At 56.6% G+C, this 20,332-nt stretch overlaps 1 protein-coding gene across 11 annotated transcripts in view; it reads left to right on the forward strand.

Annotated features, from left to right (window-relative positions):
* CAMTA1 (calmodulin binding transcription activator 1) overlaps positions 1–20,332 on the forward strand; it is an 869,134-nt gene that overhangs the window by 623,390 nt on the left and 225,412 nt on the right. For all 11 annotated transcript variants that reach the window (XM_027625467.2, XM_027625476.2, XM_027625430.2 and 8 more), the window contains one exon: positions 6,554–6,625. In XM_027625467.2, the coding sequence (XP_027481268.1) occupies positions 6,554–6,625 (72 nt within the window). The remainder of the gene's footprint in view (positions 1–6,553; positions 6,626–20,332) is intronic.

Here is a 20,332-nt window from a genome sequence, read left to right on the forward strand (position 1 = left end):
ACAAGCTAACCCAGCTCTCGGGATTGTAAGTGGCCCTGTGCCATAGACACCTCAGTCTGAGGACACAGCAGGTATTGTGCCTGCGTTAGAGAAGGCTTTAGGTGGGGAAGAGGCGGGGAGTGAGCTTTTCCGCGGCAGCACAGGGGCTCTGGGAGATACTTGCTGACAGATTCAAGCTGGCCCAGATAGAATGGCACGTACCAACCTGCAGACATTCCAACTCCCCAAAGCAGAGCCAACATCCCAAAGTCCCAACCCCCATGTGCCATCTTCCCCCAAACCCTGGCTCCCCCAGATCCCAGCCGTTGGGGTCTCAGGCTCCAAGAGTCTCAGCCAGACGTCTCAGCACTGGATCTCCACTCTCATTCTCTAGAGTGAATGTTCCATGCCGTCCCACGTGGTAGCTTCTAACTACATGTGGCCATTGAGCACTTGAAGTGAGGCTAGTGATTAGGGAAGTGAAGTTTCAACTTTATTTCTTTCTACTGAATTTGAACAGTCCCACATGGCTCAGGGCCGCCATATTGGATACCGCCACTCTAGAGGCCTGGCGAACAATGCTGGGGACCCATGGAGTAAGATGCTGGGCTCATACCTTCCCAGAGAGGGAGGTCAACAGCAAACCTTGGCTTTGGAGTTTCCCTGCTTCTTGTGGGAGGAGGTCCCAGGAAACAGAATGAAATATTTGCTCCAGTGGAGAAATTCCATTGGCAGCCATGGCCACAGAAATGTTTTGCTCCTCTGAGAGAAAGCGCCAACACACCTGTACATCCCCAGTACTGAGCTAGGTGCTTTCAGCTTCCTGTACCTTATCTCACTAAATTCTGCTTAGTTAATAATAAGGTGCTTGACAGGTAGAGGAAGCCATGTTTTCACTGGGCATCTACTACATGCCAAGAAGTGCTCTGGTCCATGCACCATCCCTGAGTGTCGGCTAATCTCGTATGAGGCATTTAGGCCCGGAACACAAGCAACTACAATTAAGTCCAGTTTGAAGGATATCCGGGTTCTGTGAAAGCTGCTGTGTACGGTGGGGGGGGGGATGTGACCTGGCCTGTACTCTCCTGTGTCATGTGGATTTGTTAAATGAGCAGACCATTCCCTCCCATTTAGGTCTCTGCTGCTCCCTCTGTGCCCTGCTTAGATATTCACATCACATGGAAATCAAACTCAGTTTATTGAGCATCTGCTACGTGGAAATCACTGTAGGGAATTTTACAAAAGATGATACAATTCACATTCTTCCCAATCCAGTGGGTCAAGGGGTAGCAAACTATGGCCCACGGACAAGAGATGACCCACCACCTATTTTCATACAGCCTGAGCTAAGAATGGTTTTTATATTTTATAATGGTTGGGGAAAAAAAATCAAAATTAAGAATAATATTCATGACAGGTGAAATTAGGCACAATTGAAATTACAGTATCTGTGATTAAGGTTTTGTGGGGAGGCAGCCACACCCATTTGCTTACCCATTGTCCAAAGCTAATTTTGCCCTATAAAGGCCCGTCTAACTCACGGGCCAAGAATATTTACTATGTGGCCCTTTACGGAAAGTGCCAGCCCTGTGATATAGGAGACAGGCCCGCAGACGACAGTCACGGTGTGTATCACACCTGGGGCAGAATCCGCAGCCTCATGGCTGCCCAGGACCCTGGGAGTCCCTTTCCTGGACGCCTTCCACTGGCCTGGTCAGGATGGGCTTCCTGGGAGAGGGAGGACCTAGACGCACTCGGGCTGGGTGGGGTGTGCACAGGGGTGGGACCACAGGAGGGGAAGTGTGGGAATGGGAGACGTAAGGTCAGCCTGGGGACAGCGCATCCGTGTTCTGGAGCCCCGCGGAAAGCGGAGGGGACCACAGAGGGTTGAGCTTTTCCTAGGAGGAGAGGGAGGGAGGGAGAGGTGGAGAATCAGCTGGTCACATGAAGCCATTGAGAACTGGACAGAAAGGAGGGGCACCTGCTCGTGTCCCAGTATTGCAACCAATAAAGCTTTGCTTATCATGCAGAGGTGCTCCCCTCTTTCGCCCACTGAGGCCATCGGGTGTTGAGTCCTGTCAGACCGTCTGGCACGTGGGGGGACGTCAGCAGCTGAGTCTGTTGGGGAGAAATCCACTGGAGAAGATTTGCAGCCAATGTGCCCCTTCTTTATAGGAAGCGTTTATTTTGAGTTAAAGGGAGCTCCTGTTTACTATTGGTTTCCCTGTAAATTTATCTTTCCTTTTTATTTAAGAAGGGGGGGAAAAAAGCCCCATAGTGTCATAAAAGCAATTTTGAGTATTTAAGAAAAAAATTCCTCCCTGCTCAGCTGTCACATTCAAGGGAAGCTGTCAGGCCTTAATTCCGCAAATATAACGAGTTTGAAAGTTGTTTCCAGCTAGGTGTGAGGTTCTCCCGAGTTTCCTATAAATAGCTAGTTGCTTTCTATTTTTCTCTCACTGTGTGCATACATAAACAAGGGGCTCACAGCATGCTTTCCTGCACACACCCCCACACCTGTGCACACACACCTCACACTGATGCACGCACACACAGGTGTATCCACCAGCCCTGGGAAGTGACTCTCCCTCCAAACCACATCATGGCCCCCAAATGAAAAGCTCAACCCACGGAGCCCCGAGGGGAGCCCCAGGCCTGATCAGAAAGCACCAGGAGTTTGTAAATCACAGATCACTACAGATAAACTTGATTGCTTTTTTGATTAGTAGGTAAAAGAATGGGTTCGGTACGCTGCCTCTGAAATAGTGTGCAGTTAATCCCAGGGGGCTTGGTGAGGACATTGTCACGGACGAAGAGCTGCAGAGTGAGGACATGGGGACAAAGGAACCTGGCAAGAGAGTCTGGGATCAGGGCTGTGGGGCTGGCCGGGGGTGCGCCATGAACAAAAGGGGAGAGGCCAGGGTGCCGGGCCCAGGGCAAGCCAAGCCAGTCACGTGCTGAGTGTCGGCAAGTTCACACCTTCTCTGACCACTTGAAGGCTTGGCTCTGTGCTGGAGAAGCCAGCCTGGATGGACACCCCCTTCCAGGCTTCTCTGTTGCCTTCCAACGCCGTCCCTATGCCCCGATTCCTGCTTCCAGCCCAGACTGAGCACCGGATCTCTGCACCTTACTCCACCCTGTGTCTCCACTTGGATGTCTTACTAGCTCCTCAACCTCACTAAGCAGAAGTGTGAAATCAGCCTCTCCCCCCACCAGGCTGCTGCACCCCCATGGTCTCCTGTCCGGGAGCATGGGACCACTTGTCCCCAACCCCCCCCACACACACACCTGTCTGCACAGCCTGGAGGCCGGGCGTCGTCCTTATACCAGGCAAGTGTGGCGGCTTCTCCACACCTGTCCGGCCGCCACCGCCATCCGGGGCCAGTGGGCATCTGTGCTCACAGGGCTGGCCCCGTGCCCCTCATCTTCCTCAGCTCTGTTCCCCAACCACGCTGTGGTCTTCCGAAAGGCAGATCCGATCATGATGTCCCAGGACAAAGTCAAGCTCCTGGCTGTGGCCCCCACGGCTATTGTGCGCAGACCTGACCTCCCCGACCTGGGCCCTCCCCATGCCTGGCCTTGCCTGTCATACTCTGATCCCTCCCGACATCCTCCAGCCAGCCTCTGTCTTACCTCCTGTCCCCAGCTGCTTTTCCTGCTGCTGGACTGACACTCCTTCCCCCGCTCTTCCCTCAGCCAACCATGCTCATCTTAAAGCCCCCAGCCCCTCCGGCCCCCTCTCGCGCTGTCCTCTGGGATTCTCCTGGGCATCCCGCCTGGGCATTGACCCTCACAGCCACCCATGAGGCAGGAGGAGGAAGGTGCCCTTTTCATAGCCTAGAAGGACAAGGACCCTCCCAGCAGGTCCCCCACCCCAAGTAGGACCTTCTCCAGAAGCCCCTCTTTGCTGACTCCAGCTCACCAAGGGTGGATTGCTGGAAGCTTCCTTCCCCATAAGGACAGTAAACCAGCTACTCAACACAACTCACAGTTCCCTAAAACTGAAGCTTTGCCCTTTAAGCACCAAATGTGGAGCCATTTTCCAGGATGGTTTTCTAGTACGTGGTTTAAAGACCTGGGCCTTCGGAATACCACAAGCAAAAATGAAATAATTTACTGACTTCAGGTCTTTCCTGTACTTTCCTGGGGAGACCGGTGGGGCGGTTGTTAGCCATCTTCATTCAGAGGATCTGAGGCTCCCTGCCTCTGGGACTACAGATGGGCAGGGAGCCAGGGGGGTGACCTGGCGTCATGGGGAGCTAGGCAACATGGGGAAGGGGTCAATGCCCTTGGGCTCCTTGAGTCCTTGAGGCTCTCTGGAGGCTTTTCCTTTTCCTTCCTCCCTGGATGCTATTTGACATGGTTTGCTCTTCTCAGGGGTCTGCTTTCCCTCTCTCCAGCCTTCCTAGACCATGCTTCTCATCTGTGGAGACCAGAGACATCGGATCACCAGGGTGGTTAGAGTCATATCTAAAAATAGAGTAACTAGGTTCTGAGTGAGGCCCTAGGCATTCCTCTGATTAAAATGCATGAGCCTTGTTGTAGAAACAGCAAAGTTTCTTTTTACCATCATCCTGCTTGTTGGATGGTGCTGGGCAGTTCTGGGCAGGCGGGTTGCCCACGGGTGCTGGGGTGGCTCAGGGGAGAGCGGGCACGTGCTGTCCCCTTCCTGTGGGCTCTCAGAAGGGATACACAGCAGGTGTGGGGCTGCAGCTCAACCCAAGCAGAGAAGCAGTGAACTGGGTGGGCGGGGTGGGGAATGGAGTTGCCCATCAACCATGTTCTTTTCAAGTTTGAGAAAAAGCAGTGGAAAGAAAAGGAGACAGGTGAAGCGGGGGGACGTCTGCGAACCCTCAAGAGGAATGAACAGTGGGAAAAAGCAGATGCGCAGCCTTTTATTTCAAAGAGACAGGAGAGAGTTCTTCTCTCAACAATTTATGTCTCTCTCCATTTGGCTCATTACATGAGTAAGAGTAATGAAAGTGCCCATGAGAATATGCATATTCCAAAGGAAAAAAGCTGATTAAAGTTGCAGGTGGGTTGCTCATTCGTGGCAAACAAACGCTCACAGGAACTGTCCAAACAGGGCTCTCCTTCGGCAAGAAGGAGCAAGTAATTAAAAAAATAAAAGTAAAAAGAGAAAACGCAGTGTATTCAAAACCAGAAAAGTCGGGAAAGAATATTGCCTTCTCAATAATAAATATATTTTTGCGGGCAAGAACTGCAAGGAATCGTTTAAATTAATTTTCACGTTGGTTGGTTGGTTTATACAGGGTTTAGCCCCAGCTGACAGCGATCTGTAAAAGTTCTAACATTGGAAATCTGATTTTTCTTACAGCCAGAATCCCATAGTCCAAACTGATTTCTCTTTCAACTCTGCTAATCAGGCAGGCAGGGCTCAAATGGACTCCTAGTAGAACCAAATCGCACTTGGTCTTTTGGTGGGTGCTTTAAATGTAGAGCTGCTGGCCGCTTCTCCCTACAGCGCTGGTGCTGGGGCTGGGGGCAGGCGGGTGCTATGGTGAGGTTCGAATGAGCAATAAGAGGTCAAGGGGAGACCTTGCTCCTCCTTGGCCTGCGAGGCTCTGGGGCCCTGCCTTCGCTTTCTGCCCCACCGATTCAGGAATGTGTGCTTTGGGAAGCCAGGGTAACTCTGCAGGAGATGAAAAGAGAGCATTCGGTTTGGAATTGGAGGCTACAAAAGAAAAGGCAAAGACAGGTCCCCCTGAGACTCTCAGAGTTGGGTTTTGAGAGGCACCTGAAGGACTGTTCTCCTCACCGGTCCCCGTTCCCCACCTCTGCCTGCAAGCCTGTCCCCACAGTGTCCAGTGCTATGTGCATATACACAGGGAAGCTCCAGCCACCCCGGTCCAGGTGTCCCTCCTCACTGTCCCCCCCCCACACACACACATACACCCACCTGATTCTCCAAAACCAAATCCATCTGCCAAAAATGCAGCTTTAACCTTACAACAAACAAAAAATATGAATGAACAAACTAAATAAAAGCCAGCAAGTGGGGTGTGCACAAGGGGCCTCTCAGCCTCTGGAGGTCAGTCCTAGGAAGCGCCCCCCACCCGTCCCCCACCAGCTTCCCTGCCTGGCATGATGCCCTTGACCAGGAAAGATCTGGAATGTGGTGTGCATGCGTGCGTGCGTGAATGTTTGAATCAATTCCAGATACATCCAGTCCCTCCCTGTACACCAAGGGGTCTTAACCTAGGCTCTGTGAATGAACTTCAGGGTAACTCCAAGACCCTATAATTACAGGCAAAATGTATATGTATGTGCATTCCCCTGGTCCCCGGCTTTTCTGGGTTCTCACATGCCTCCAAGGCCCCCCAAAGGGACAGCACCCCAGCTGTCCATCAGTGTTTGCCCACTAGCGTTTCCCAACTGTGCTTCTTAGATACGGACCCCGTCCGGCCCTGGAGCCAGGCCCAGAGGCGCATGCCCTCAGGCTCCCAGGGTGCTGGCAGCGTCCGTGACGCTTTCTCCTTCCTCCTCCGTTGCGCCGTCTTTCTCCCTTCCTTCCCTCTTTCCAACTGAATTCTCGTTTTTCCTCTCTCCCTAGTGCTTGTACGGCTGCTATGTCCATTCCTCCATCATCCCCACCTTCCACCGGAGGTGCTACTGGCTCCTTCAGGTAGGTGGCTGGGAGATTCTTCTTCTGTCTCCGGTGCTGGGGAATGACTGTGGAGGGAGCTGCGCGGGCGTGGGGTTCCTGTGTGCGGTGGCTTGGGGCCGAGGCGCCCTGGCGAGCTTTCCTCGGGGTGTCAGTATGTGGCTGGCCTGGTGCATTGTCAGGTGCCAGGAAGGGGCGAAGCCTGGTTGGGGGGCCAGTCTTTCCTGCCCCAGGAGAATAAAGCCCCACGAGGGGCTTCTGGGGTGCCTCAGTTTCCTCTTGATGAGGACAGAAGGAAGGCTGAGCATCCTGCCCCTGACTGCAAATTGCCTGTGGGCTGAGAGCTGCACATTCGTTTTCTCTTGCGGGTTAGTTAGTCGCCGGCGCTTGTGGAAAATCGGCTCTTGGAGGCACGCCAGTGACAGTCAGATTGATTGGAATGGTTGTTAAGAGAGGAGGAGCCCGCGGCTCTGCAGGAAGGAGCCCGGTAATCGATTTGTGATGTCTGCCCTGCCGTGGGACGGAGAAAGGGGTGGAGGATCCCCCCAGGCCCCATCAGGGTGGCCTGGCTGCCAGCTTTGTGTCCGTGGTGCCCGTGCACAGTTGGCTGAGTCAGGCCGGGCTCAGCACCATGGCCGCCCAGCCTCTCCCCGGCTGGTGGTCATCGGTGGTCATCCTGCCGAGGAGTGGGTGCTCCCATGTGAGTGGGAAGGTCCAAGGGATCCATCCATCGGGCTAGACAGGGGTCCTCTGATCTGCAGCTGCTCTCTGTGGGCCCCTACCCCCGTGGGCCGGGCACGGCTGCCCTGATTTCTTCCTATTGCCTCTCCCCGGGCGTTGTGGCTTCTAACCTTTCCCGTTGTGGTTCCACTTTCTGCACCCTTCGAGGTTCAAGTTAGCCAACCCCTGGTCCCCGGGGGCTGGAGGATCTCCCTGGTTCAGCGGTGCGGTTGGGAGGGGTCTGGCAGATTGGAAAACAAGCCCGCAACGGCACGGCGTGCTTTCAGGGAGCAGAGGGCCACATGTGCCAGAGGGCAGAGGGGCCACTGGTCCCCAGGAAAGTGGCCTGGAAGGCATCTCGGCCCAGAGCCATCTCGGTGTGGACGTGGAGGCTGAGCCCAGCCCCTGCCTCTAAGCCCTTGCCCTTCTCCCTTAGTTCCAGAAATAATTGTCTGTGGTTCAGCAAGTTCATTAGCGGATGATGCCTGAGACTGTCCGAGGATGTGCTGATTTGCAAGACACGGCTTCCCTGACATCTTGCCCTCTTATCAGTTTCCGGGGTTTGTCTCCCCAGGAGGCTGGCCTAGAAGGACCGGTTTCCTAATTGCTCGGCCTCACATTCTTGTGAAAGGGGCCTCCCGCGTGGTCATGGGATGATGCTTTTCGTCTTGTTAACTCGAAAAGTTTTCTCTTCTACCCGTCTGCAGGGGTGGAGTGTGGGGCTCCCACCTTGAGAGCAGGGATCGGATGCAGTGGGAGCCTGTCCTGTGGGCCTGGGGTCACACTCTGGCTGCCAAGAAATATTTTCACCCTCAGCAGCCTGCAGCCCCGTCAACTCCTTCCTGGCCCTCCAAAGGCCCCAGGGTCCATTTTGGCTTTTTTCCTTTACTGTTTCATGCCCTATCAAAACACCTCTTGGGCACACTCTCCTGATTCCCGGCCTGACCACTGCCCTCTGTTGCAGCAGTACCCTGGCCGGCTTCCTGCCAGCCAGCCTCCCCTGCAGCCCAGCTCTCTGCTCCTCAGGGGTGCTCCCTCCCCCAGGCGTGCTCTCCCGCACCCACACCTCCTCCTGTCTCCTTGCATCCCATCACGGGCTTGTGGCTTTTTAATTCCCCTAAATTTACTTTCCTAGAATCAGACACTAGCGGGCAGCCATGGGGTGTGAGCTCATTACCCCTCCAAGCTGGAATCCACTAACTCAGATTCGGCTCCTCCTGCCTTGTTCCTGGGGCCAGGAGAGAATTGGGGATCAGGGGGTGCTGAGGGGGTTGACAGCTGTCCCAGCCCTCCCCACCCCCGTGCTTTGGTCCTGGCCACTATGTGCTAGAGACATACCTGGGGTGATTCATGGCCGGCTAGGTTTGTTACTTCCAGCTGGCTGGGGACCCCTTCTCCCCAAAGGCCAGTATCACAGGAACTGGTTTCTTAAGGGTAGATCTGGGCCCCTTTATTTTCTCCTTCCAGCCCCAGAGAGTTGTCACTTCAGAGTGTCACCCTTGCTTCCGTGAGCAAGTGACAGGAGGGGACGTACACAGGGGTGGGGGGTCCTGCTCCCCAGCCCCTGCTGTGCAGGAGCAGGTTGAGGAGCAAAGGCCAAAGCAATTAGCGGGGCGCCCGTCCCACGCGAGCCCATGAGCCTCTGCAGCAGCCGGCGCCATTCAGGGCAATTTGTTCCAGTACTAATTACAACACCAGGATAATGATGGTGTGGCCAGGTTTAATTTCTCTGATATTAAACAGGAAAGAAGCCACGAGACACTGGCCCAGATGGAAATTGGCCCAAGTTTGTCTCTGACACCAATTACCAGGAGAAAGGACTGGCGGGGGAGTGAAGATGTCAGGGCAGGGGCTGCGGTAAGGAGCCAAGGAAGCAGGCCACCCCCACCCCGCCCCGGCTCCTGGGAAGCCAGCCTGGTCCCCTGAAGCCACCAGCTGCTGGCCACACACCCTCCCAGCAAGCGGGGTGTGAGGGGCTGGGGGATAAGGGGTGAGAGGAAGGGGATTGGAGGGAGCAGGGAGGGGAAGGAGGGCTTCTGGGTAAGGGAGAGTTTGTTCAAGGGGCAGCCCTAAAAGTTTCGGAGTGACCTGGTTTCCAGGGGAGGGAGCTACCTTGCCCTCTCTCCATTGCTAATAAATACTTTAAGATGTGAGCAGGGAGACAAGTGAGGAGCCAGACCCTTCCCCCAGAGTGGAGGGGAGTGAGGCCCCAAGGTTCATAAGGTCATTGTCATGACTGGTGTGCGCCACGCGAAGTCATCTGCCCAGCTGGGTCAGGGCCTTTGGGGGATTTGCCCTGGGACCTGGAGAAGCCATGGCCACTGGCCAGGACACCTCCTCCGTCACATCATCTGCACACCAGCCTCCCTGTGTCACAGCTGGCAAGACCCTTAAGCCCCCCTGAGCTCAGCCGCTGCATGTCCTAGACAGACCTGGAGGCCCAGAGAGGCCCAGAGAGGACAGGGCCAGACCCAGGGTCACCCAGCTGGTCAGTGAAAAAGAGCCGGCTGGGGTCAGGCCTCCTGACTCCTTGCTTCTGCCTCCAAGGGCCTGAACTGCCGACAGCCCCTGCAGTCGTCCCAACCCTGAGCCTTGGTGGGTGCCAGAGGCCACGTGGCTACTCCCGAGGCGGGGCTGCTCCCAGGGTGAGCCACACGGCGGGGTCTCAGCCTCTGTCCCTGCTGCCCACAGACTCTCCTGCTTGGGAATCTTCTCGCACTCAGGCGCAGGGCCTTCCTGCCGCCTCCTGCATCCCCTTCCTGGGCCCCCACTTTCCATCCATTTGGGCGTTTCTCACCCATCCACAACCCCAAGGAGAACAGGCCCCCTTTCAGGCTAGACTTTCCAGCAGATTCTGTATGGCTCATTTGGAAACTATTTCTGCTTCTAATGAGTGTTTTTCTTTGTGCCCTTGTCCTCTAAAATGCTTAATGAATGTTTTCTGTGCTCGAGTGGAGCAGGGGGTGTGTCCCTGTGTGTCTGCTGCCGCCGTTCGGGGGGCTGTTAGGCTGCCGAGACCAGCTCACTGGGGCAGAGGTAGCGAGGAGCTCCTTCCTTGCCCACCCCAGCAGCACGCCCAGAGGCCCGTGGGCTCATGAGCACCCTGTGTGAGCACAGGGACCTGGGGGCTCTGGGGGGACCCCGGGACAGGGTGCTCATGGGCCCACCCCAGCAGCACGCCCAGAGGCCCGTGGGCTCATGAGCACCCTGTGTGAGCACAGGGACCTGGGGGCTCTGGGGGGACCCCGGGACTGGGGGCTCCTAGATCGCTGGAGAAGGGCGGGTGTCCAAGGAGGAGCTGGGTTCCAGCTCTGCCCTGTCGACCCTGAGCATCAGAAGCTGTGACCACACAGCCACCGCGGACGCCAAATCCTGGCCAGACAGTGCACGGGATCCTTACCGTGGGCCCCGTGTCACCCAGGAGACCAGGCTGTCCGAAGTCCCATGGTCACCCAGTCAGCAGAGGGCGACCCTTGCCACCCTCTCTGCCTCCCTGGGCCACCAGTGGCACCCTCTCTTCTAGGGAGCAGCTACAGACAGCCTGCTTTGGGCCCCCGGCCCCAGGCCTCAGGCCCAGAGAGGAGGCAGCTCCGGGCCTCTCAGGCCCACACTCTCTGCCTCCTGCCTTCCCCGGAGCTCAGCCAGCCCTGCTGCCCCTCATCGTGTCAGGTGCTGGGGTGCTGTCTGCACCCAGTACCACAGCACGGGACCCCGTGTGGATCCAGCCCAGAGGGGTGCAGGGGTGGGGGTTCCAGCTCCTGGGGAGCTAGCTCCAGGCTGCCCTGGCCCCACTAGAGCCCCCAGCCCAGGAGTGGAGGGGGGCCTCAGTCATAGGACCCCCTGTCTTCTAGGGGAGGAGGGACACCCCCGTTCTTGCTTGGGCAGAGCCCCAGCTTCTCCTCACAAGTGCCCGTGAGAACTCCGTTTCCCCACCTGGTGGGCAAGGCCTGGAGGTCGAGCTGAAGCCCTAGATCCGTTTGTCGGGTTGTTGGCCCACAGCCGGTGTTGCCTCCTCAGGAGAGCGCTTCTCCTGCCTGGAGGAGGGGGCTAAAATGGCAGCCGCGGAGAAAAGGCAGGAGCCAGCAGCCTCCCCAGGCTGACCCCGGGCTCTGCAGCTTCTCAGGGCCCCGGAGAAGCACCTTTGCTCGTGTTCTGGGGTGGGGACAGTCACAGGGAACAGCTCCTTGACAGCTTCTCCTCCAGATACAGGCCTGGACCCCAGCGTGTTCCAAGGGAGCCCTGCCTTCCTTCGGCCCCGGCCTCCTCATGCAGAGCAAATTCTGCAGGGTCCCCGAGGGGGTACACTGAGACCCAGGCATCCCCAGCCAGCAGGGGAGGGGGCAGGGGGGCGGGCAGGCCTCCTCACCCAGCACTCAAACCACAGCACCCCTGCGGGTGTGCAGTGTGTCCCCATACGTATATATTTCTCTCCAATGCCGGACGGTCTCCCGAGCCACCTCTGGCTCCCCAGGAAGGGTCCACAGAGCTCACTGCTACCCGGAAGTGGCAAAGTGGGGGCACGGTTGGGTCAGGGGGGTGCATCCTGCAGGGTCACAGAACATTTGCTCCTGTCCCCAGCACATCGCCCACATTGCCCTTCGGGGTACCCACATGGCACAGAGTGGGGGAATGAGCACCATCGGCCCTCTGTTTGGCATGGTGTTTATTTCAACCCCTTGAAATAGTGGGGTTGGGTCCCCCAGGGAAGCACCTAGTAGCTGCATGTCTCTGGGCAGTTCACCTAATTTCTCTGCATCTCCGTTTCCTCCTCAGTAAATGGGGACAGTAATAACATCACTGCGCAGGGCTGTTGTCGAGAAATAGTCCACCCTGCTGCATGGACACGCGTAGCCAGCTCCTGGCACGTGGCAAGTGCCTAACGGGATAGCTCTGGGTTGGACCTGTAAGCTGGCCTCCTGACACCCCTGGGAAAGCTTTGTGATCCCCCAGGCTGCATCACCCCTCTATCCTGCGCAGCGAGGTGGCAGGGGGCTGGAGCCAGTGTCCCCCAGCACGTGAGCTGGTCAGGACCAGCTGGCCAGGGTATGTCTCTTCCTGCAAGCCGCCTTCCGCTGCAGCAGGACACAGAGCGAGACACATTCTAGAAGTGGTGGCCCTGTTGTCGCTATAAATGTCCCTTGCCCACCCTCTGCAAAAAGACTTTAAATCCGTCTGGAGAATGATCAACATTTTTGCAATTTGTGACCCAAGTACCCCCTACCCGACATCCACTCACTCTTTCTGGAAGTGTGGCCCCTCCTGGGACCATGCCTCCAGCCCTCAGGGGCAGCCTGCAGGTAAGCTGGGTCACAGAAGGGACCAGAAGCCCCAACCGGGCACCTGGAGGAGCATGTCCACACTAAGCCCTGAGTCTTCAGGCTCATCCTAGTGGTGGGGACATCTCCACTTGGAGTGAGCTGGACTCCACCAGCAGGCCATCCCCGCGATGCAGGTGACAGTCCAGCAAAAGAGAGATCTTCCTCCCTCCCTCCCTCCCTCCCTCCCTCCCTCCCTCCCTTCCTTCCTTCCTTCCTTCCTTCCTTCCTTCTTTCCTTCCTTCTTTCCCTCACTCTTCCCCCGCCTTTCTTTCATCTTGTTTTCTAATGGAAGATATTATAGCTTCATAAAGAATACTCAAGGCTTCTTACTCAGTAACTGTTTTTATGTGTCATTGGGGTAGAATAGAAGTGGCTGGGAAATAAAGCATCACGGAGCATGCTCTGTATGTGGTCCCGTGAACATGTCATGCGTTACTCAGACTGAGGTGCCGTGGGGCTTGCTGTGACGTGTGGCTTTGATGGGGCTTTGAACAATAGGAGGCATTGTTGTCAGGCTGGCTCTCTGTCCCAATGGGGGCATTTTGACCCACATGCTTCAAGGAAGAGAAATGAGTTGGTGCCTGAGGGGTCCCTGAGGCCTGGGTCCGTGGGGAGGAGAAGGTGCCTCAGGCAAACCACACCCTCTGGGGTCATCCCACAGACACTGAGTCTCGAAAGCCAAGAGCTCTGCCCAGCCCCGGTGTCCTCCCGTCAGCCACAGAGAGTGCGGGACGTGGCAGATGCCAGGAATGGCCTGGGCCGGGGCCGAGGGTCTCTTGACAGTGCGCGTGGCCCACAGACACCACAGCCAGGCACCAGGTGGCCCTCATTGCTTGGTGGGGACTCTAAGTCCAGTGCCATGTGGTTCTCACGGCTGCCCTTAAAGAGGAGTCAGGGCTGGGTGAATTCACCCTGATTTTCCCAGATGAAGAAACAGGGTCCAGGAGAACAGGGACCTCCAAAGACTAGGGCAGACAGGACTGAGTCCAGGCTCCGTGAACCGGGGATAGAGCACACAGGGGAGGGAGTCACTGGACCCCAAGTGTTGGAGAGGCAGATGAAGGACCCGGAATTTACATGCCTGGGGTGTCTGGCTGGCCCAGTAGGCGGCCCCTGAAGCTGGTGAGGGAGACCTAGAGTGGGCTGGGTGGTCAGGGGAAGCTTCCTGGAGGAGGAGGAGGTGCGCTCAGGATGGAAGAAGGAGGTGGGATGTTCTTCCATGCCCTTTCTGACCTGCGGCAGGCGTGGGCCTCGGAGCACAGTGACAGGTAGGACTAACAAGGCCGTGTGGGGTCCAGGCTCCGCAGGCTGCAACCCCACAGGCCAGGCACCCACTGTCCCAGAAGCGCTTAGGGCAAGTGTCCCAGGCCCTGGTGTCCATCAAGTGACTTGGAGGCAGCGTGGGGGAGGCCCGCACCCCCAATCTCTGCTCAGGCCCAGGGGCAGAGAGCAGGAGAGACGGGGCCAGAGCACGGGAGCTTGCAGGTTCAATGCTGCCCTGGAGTCCTCCCCAGGCTGACGAGGATTACTGTCAGTACCGGTATCGGTGAGAGAGACAGTAGCCCTGTGCAGGCCGCCGCCCTGTCATTGCCATGTGGAAGCGCGGCGGGAGTGCGAAGGGAACGTGCCTTACGGGGGCCCAGAGGCCTGTCGGGAAAGAGGAACTCCTGAGACAAAGACCCACAAAGGTCTTCACGTCTTGCTTGGCAATGGTCGCTCTGCTCATTGGAAGCGAATTGTCGCAGCAGGCAGAGTCTGGACAGAAGCTCGAGGTCTGCAGGTAATAGGACAGGGCTCCAGAAGGTGTTGGCACTGAAGGAGAAGTGAGTGGAGGGAGCCCAGTGAAGCAGGGGTGGCATAGGGGGAGGAGGGGAGAGGGTGGCGCGGCAGGTGCAGGAGCACCCCCCCCCCCCCCCGCCACCAGGAGAGACGGTGGAGAAGAGGAGGAAGGCCGGGGACAGGGGAACAGAGCAAAGCCCTGTCTTCTAAGCGACCGGGTTCTTTCTTGGGGGAGAGCACAGCAGACGATCGGCAAGCAGGGAAGGCCTCTGGCAGCCGGGGAAGGGGCAGGGGTGGAGAAGGTAGCTCCAGGCTGCAGGGGGCAAGGGTGATCAGAGGGCTCCTTCCTGGGCCGCCTCCTTGTGTCGCTTCTATTCTAACTAACAGCTTCCGCTCCGTTCTCCATTGATGTGCCTTGAATAACGTGACGAGAAGATAAGGTAGACACTAGGAATTTAGGGTGCTATGCAAAAATTGCTCAATTCCATTAAGATTTCAGGATGTTTGCCAGGCTGCACAGCAGAGCGGGTATTATTTCCTTCTTAGACATCTTTGCTTGATTGCAATTTATGATGCCAAGGCCTCTGCTGTACCCACCTAAAGCCTCCAGAAAAATATGGCCATCCCCCCCAAAGCAGCCATTATTCTCTCTATGGAAAGTCACTGGGTATTTTCCAGAAGATTCCCTAATCCTGGTCCCCTTCTCTGAGGGTGGGGGGAGCGACCAGCAATCAGGTCCCAGCTGCAGGACGCTCACCTTGTAAATCTCAGCTGCCCGGGTGGCCGGAGCCCTCGGGGGAGGCGGGACCCTCTACCCCCACCTGGTGGGCCCAGGGCCCCCGGTTTAAATTCAGCTCTGTACTTCCCTAGCCACGGACTCTGGCCATGTGAATGACCGTCCTTGAATCTTATTTCTCTGTCTGTGAAACGGGCACGCAAGGCCTCTCTCCTGGGGTCCCTGCGAGGATGGGCTGAGCTAAGGCCCACAAAGGTCTTCACGTCTTACTTGGCAATGGTGGCTCTGCTCATCACCCCGCCGGGACTATTTCCGGCAGTCTTTGCTCTAGGGGATCATGTGGGTGGCTGTCACTGGCGAGGTCTGAGAAGGTCCCCTCCAGACCACATTTCAACTGGCAAAATGCTAGGGCCCTCCCGTGTGCCCGTGGGGGGACAGGCCCGATTTGCTAATGCACCTGCGGTCTCAGGCAGGAGCTTGGTGCTCACTTAGTGAAAGGGAACCTCCACACTGTTGCCATCTGTGGGCTGCTCGCCACCCCCCCACCGCCCCCACCCCTGCCATGGTGTCCCCTTGGCTCCCTTCCCCCACCAGGACAGGCTGCCATCTCTCCGGGCCCATCCTGCAAAGCCCCCTCTGTCCTTCAGCCCTCCAAGGACCGAGCTGCCCCAACCAGAATGGAAGACAGAGCAAGAAGGAGGTATCGCTCCTTGGAGATGGAAATTATTAATTAGTCTTATTATCCAGGACTTGTCAGTCTCTTAATCCTTCCGTCTGCAGAGGGGTTTATGCCTCCATGGCGTGTGTTGTCAGCTTGGCTAAGCAATTGCCTTTCATGGAAAAGCAGAACAATGGGCGATACAGTTTGGTTACTATCTTTATTTATCGAGCCAAACAATCCCTGCTCCCCTTCGACAGAGCATCCTTCAAAGACGGGAGGGAGGCAAAAGCCGCTTAGTTTCCCTTCTAGATGGCATACAATGTGGGGCTTTTGTTTAATTATCCTTTTCATGTAATCTTCAACTGACATTCTGTCCTCAATATGCCAATCTCCTTTGGAGCAGAGGGGAAAAGGGTGGTTTCCAAAGCGAAAGACAAAAATTTGCCTAAAGGAAACACTTTCTATTTTGCCTCTGAAAGAACTCAAAGGGCCAAGAGTGAAATTCAGGTGTAACTTGATAAGAGTGAAACAGCAACTGTGAGCCTTCGGTTCACAAGCTCCACGGGTGACCGTCAGGTGCTCGCTCAGGCCCCCAGGCGTCCCCGAGCTGGCGAAGCTGGCCTGCCCGGGCCGGTGATAGCCTCTGGTCCGGGACATGGCATCGTCACTGCTTCTCCCAGCATAAGAGTCCAGTGGTCCTCAGGATGCCGCTATTCCCGTGCAAGACCCACACACTCCAGACGCACAGGTGTGCACAGGTGTGCACAGGTATCTTTGCTCCTCACTCCTCCCCTCTTCGTTCTCCTGCTCTGCTTCCTGTAAAGGGCGCTGGGAAGCCCAAAGGAGACTTCTCGCCATCCCCGCCCCCACTCCCAAACTGGCCAGGACATCCTGAGGGCTTTCCCCTCCCCTGTTCCGGACACACCAGAGTCCTCCTTGGCGATGGGGGAATATTAGTGGGGCCCATACCTTCCTGGCCACCTGGCTACAGGGAGATTCGGCCATGTTGTCTGCTCTCGCCCAACACTGGCCCGAAGCGAGAGGCACAGCCCAGCAGAGCAGCCCTTGGAAGTCTCTGGAACCCGGGGGCCTCACCGGGTCCTTGTCCTCGGCCGACCCACCCCTGTTTTTCTTTGCTCTTCCTGGAACCCTGCCCTCTTGCTTCTCCCTCGCCCCCATCAACTGCTGGCGTGTTTCCTGCTTAACAAAATGCTCCCCTTTCTAGCCGGAGTCCTCAGATATGTGCCCCAACCCCGCTCTCCCCCCACCCCGCCCCTCCTCTCTCCTTCCCTCCGTGCCCCGTGCCACGCCCCGGGCTCACCCATGACCTCCAGATTGTGAAACCCAAAGGTCACGTCACCACATCCTCTTTCCTGACCTCCAGGCAGCAGTTTCCAAGTTGGCCATTCCCTCTTTCTGGAACGTTCTCTTCTCCTGCAGCAGGGACCCTCCCCGGCTGTCTCCCCCACTGCCTGTGCTTTGCAGACTCCTCCCCTTCTCTTCCACCCCTCGATGTGGGCTTCCTGGGCCTTCTCCTCTCTGTCTACACTGTCTCCCCGAGTCATCTCCCTCACGCTCAGGGCTTCACCCACCAGCTCTACGCTGACTCCTGCACCCTGACCTCGCCACTAAGCACCAGAATTCCCATCCAGCAGTCCACGCAGCATCCCGCCCAAATGCGGAACCAGCATCTCAGGCTTCCCTCGGCCAAAGCAGGGTCTGATCTCCATGTGCTCACCTTCGCGGTGCAGCCACCAGAACGCTGCTGCCCAGGACGTGAGCCAGCCTTTCTTGATCCCCATCTTTTGCCCACTGCCCCCTTCCCCATCAAAAATATGTCTCAACTGTATTCCCCTTCCCCTCTCTTCCGCCGCTACCGAGTCAAAGCCATAACTCTCTCCTGTACCAGCGCGAGCCTCTCCTGCCCATGTGGTCCGTTCTCCACAAAGGAGCCAGAGGGGGCCGCTCCCGTCCCAAATCATACCAGGGTTCATGCTTTCAACCAGTTCAATAAGTCTGCGTGGCACTTAAAGTAACAGCCAAACCCTTACCGGGCCACGGAGGGCCTGCACCTCCAACCTTGTCCTTCCTCTCCCTCAGCACTCTCCAGCTATGCGGACTTCTTCCTACCCCTCACTTGAGCCAAGCTTTCTGGCCCCAGGACCTTTGCACCTGCTCTTCCTGTTGCCTGGAGGCCAACCTGGGCCTCCATGGTTGACACTAAGATTCGGCCTCTGCTCCATCCTCAGCTCCTCAGCAGAGTCCTCCTGACACCCCATCTAACTTTCCCTTGCTGTCTGGCAAACCATTACCAACACTGTATTATGAAATATGAAGATATACAGGAAAGTTGAGGGATTTTACAAGCATCTGAGACCTACCACCCAGTTCTACCGTTAACATTTTCTTATATTGTTTTATCAGTTGTAAGTCCTTCCATCCATTTATTTATTTGTCATGCATTGCAGACTAAGTTGCAGACAACAGTACGCCACCCCCCGCCCCAGTACAGCAGCACGAGCATCATTATCGTTAACCCCAGGTCAAGGTACACGCAGTTCTCCTTTTGCTTTGAGGTGAAATTGGCACATGGTGAAACATTTGGAGGCACAAATGTCAAGGTACTCGTTGACAAGCTGTGATCCACATCACCCAAGGCCACAGCAAGATTTAGAATGTTCCATCACCCCAGGAATCGCCCCATGTCCCTTCTCAGCAGGTTCCCATGCTGTGTGCTAGAGGTCCCCCCTGTTCTGACTGTCCACCACAGATTCGTTTTTCCTGTTCTAGAACTTCCTATAAATGCAACCCTACAGCACATCCTTGTCCTCCTAGGTGAGGCGTCTTTCACTCAGCAAATCTCCTGCAATGCACGTGTGGTGTCACACGACCATGGTGTCGGTTCTTGTCTCTCCCCTGCCCCCATCCCCAGCCTTCATAAGAGCAGGGACATCCTGTTGTGTTTGCCGCTACCTCTCCAGTTTCTAGAACTGTGCCCGGCAGGTGGATCTGGATCTCGTGGGTGGGTGTGAACGGTGTGTATCCCCAGCCAGAAGGCAGGCTTCCTGGGGATGCTCCCAGGCTCTCCCATGGCCGCCCCTGGGGCCCGACTGTGCCCCACAACAACAAGCATCAGAATTGGGTAAAGACAGCAGAAGGGACCAGCACTTCAACAGCACACGCCTTCTCCCTTCCAGCCTTCCTCCGCCCTCCCTCCTGAAGAGGGAGAAGGTTTGCTCTCCAGAGACCCAGTTAAACTGGCCGTAATATGGTGAGAGGACGTCAGAGTCTGTGGCACACCCAGGAAGGGGATTCTGGGAACATGAGACTTGAGAATTCTCTGTGAGGTTAGCTCGGAGGACGGAGAGGAAATCCAGAGCAGAAAGGTTTGGTGATCCTGAATTGCTAAAAGATTTCTGAATTTGGGGACAAAGTTCTCAGGAAAATGCTGTCAGTCCCAAAGACATGAGCTCCTGTGGATCTCTCGCCTTGCTCTCTCTCTGCTCCCGTTTCTCTGCTGGAGGAGGGGGCGGTTCAGGAGGCTCCTGTGCAAAGGCCCCAGCCCAGGTCCCTGATGCGGGTTAAAATCTGAAGACAGGTAGCAGGACACAGGTGGGGTGCTCTGTGCTCCCCAGCCCCGGGGGTCATCCTCGGGCAACTATGGGCACGGGGCCCTCACTGGCCTTGGGGAGCACAGCGGACAGCCTGAGAGGGCCTCATGGCTCAGAGACAAGAGATGGAACCAGCCCCAGTTACAAGGAGCCACCACGCTCACTGGGCTGGCGAGACTGGGGGTGGCTAGTCCTTCCCACCAAGGGCAGCCCCTCTGTCGGGGTTAGCCCTGGGTTTGTAACAGCATATGACCGTCGTAATAACCGTAGCACAGTTCCCTGTGTCAGACCTGATGCCAAACACTTTAAAGTCTCCTTGAATGCTTATGACGGCACTGCACCATTTTATGGGTGAGGAAACTGAGCCCCAGAGATGGGTTCATTAGCCCAAAGTGACACAGCTCCGTGCCACTCTGGAAACAGGATTAGAACCCAGATCAGTGTAGCCACCCAGACCCCGACAGAGCTGCCCACTCCCAGCTGGGGCCCCACGGAGCCCTGGTCCTGGGTCCATCGCTCACCGACCATCACCAGAGTCTCCTGCTTCCAGCATTCACAGCCGAAGACCTTGGCCGAGCCCGGGTCCACGCTCTCTGCGGGATATGACGCCAGGCCCAGCTAATTCCAGCAAAGTCCCCGACCAGCTCTCTCTGTTGCCTCCAATAAGCTAGGATTTAGAAAATCTGCCCCGAGTTCTCACCCACCTGCCCCCTAAACTCGAGGCCACCACCACGGCCTACCCTCTCCTGACCAGTGCCCTCCTGCACTCCCATGGGCACATGCATCAGGCAGCTGCGGCCTGCCGTGTGTCACCCATGCCTCCATCACACCCCTCTCTCCTGGGTGTCGAGCAGTTAGCTCCACGGCCCCAAGGGAGAGGGGAAGGAGGCCGGTCTCCGCCAG

Source organism: Zalophus californianus, chromosome 4, assembly GCF_009762305.2.
Source record: "Zalophus californianus isolate mZalCal1 chromosome 4, mZalCal1.pri.v2, whole genome shotgun sequence".
In the NCBI taxonomy this organism is placed as follows: domain Eukaryota; kingdom Metazoa; phylum Chordata; class Mammalia; order Carnivora; family Otariidae; genus Zalophus; species Zalophus californianus.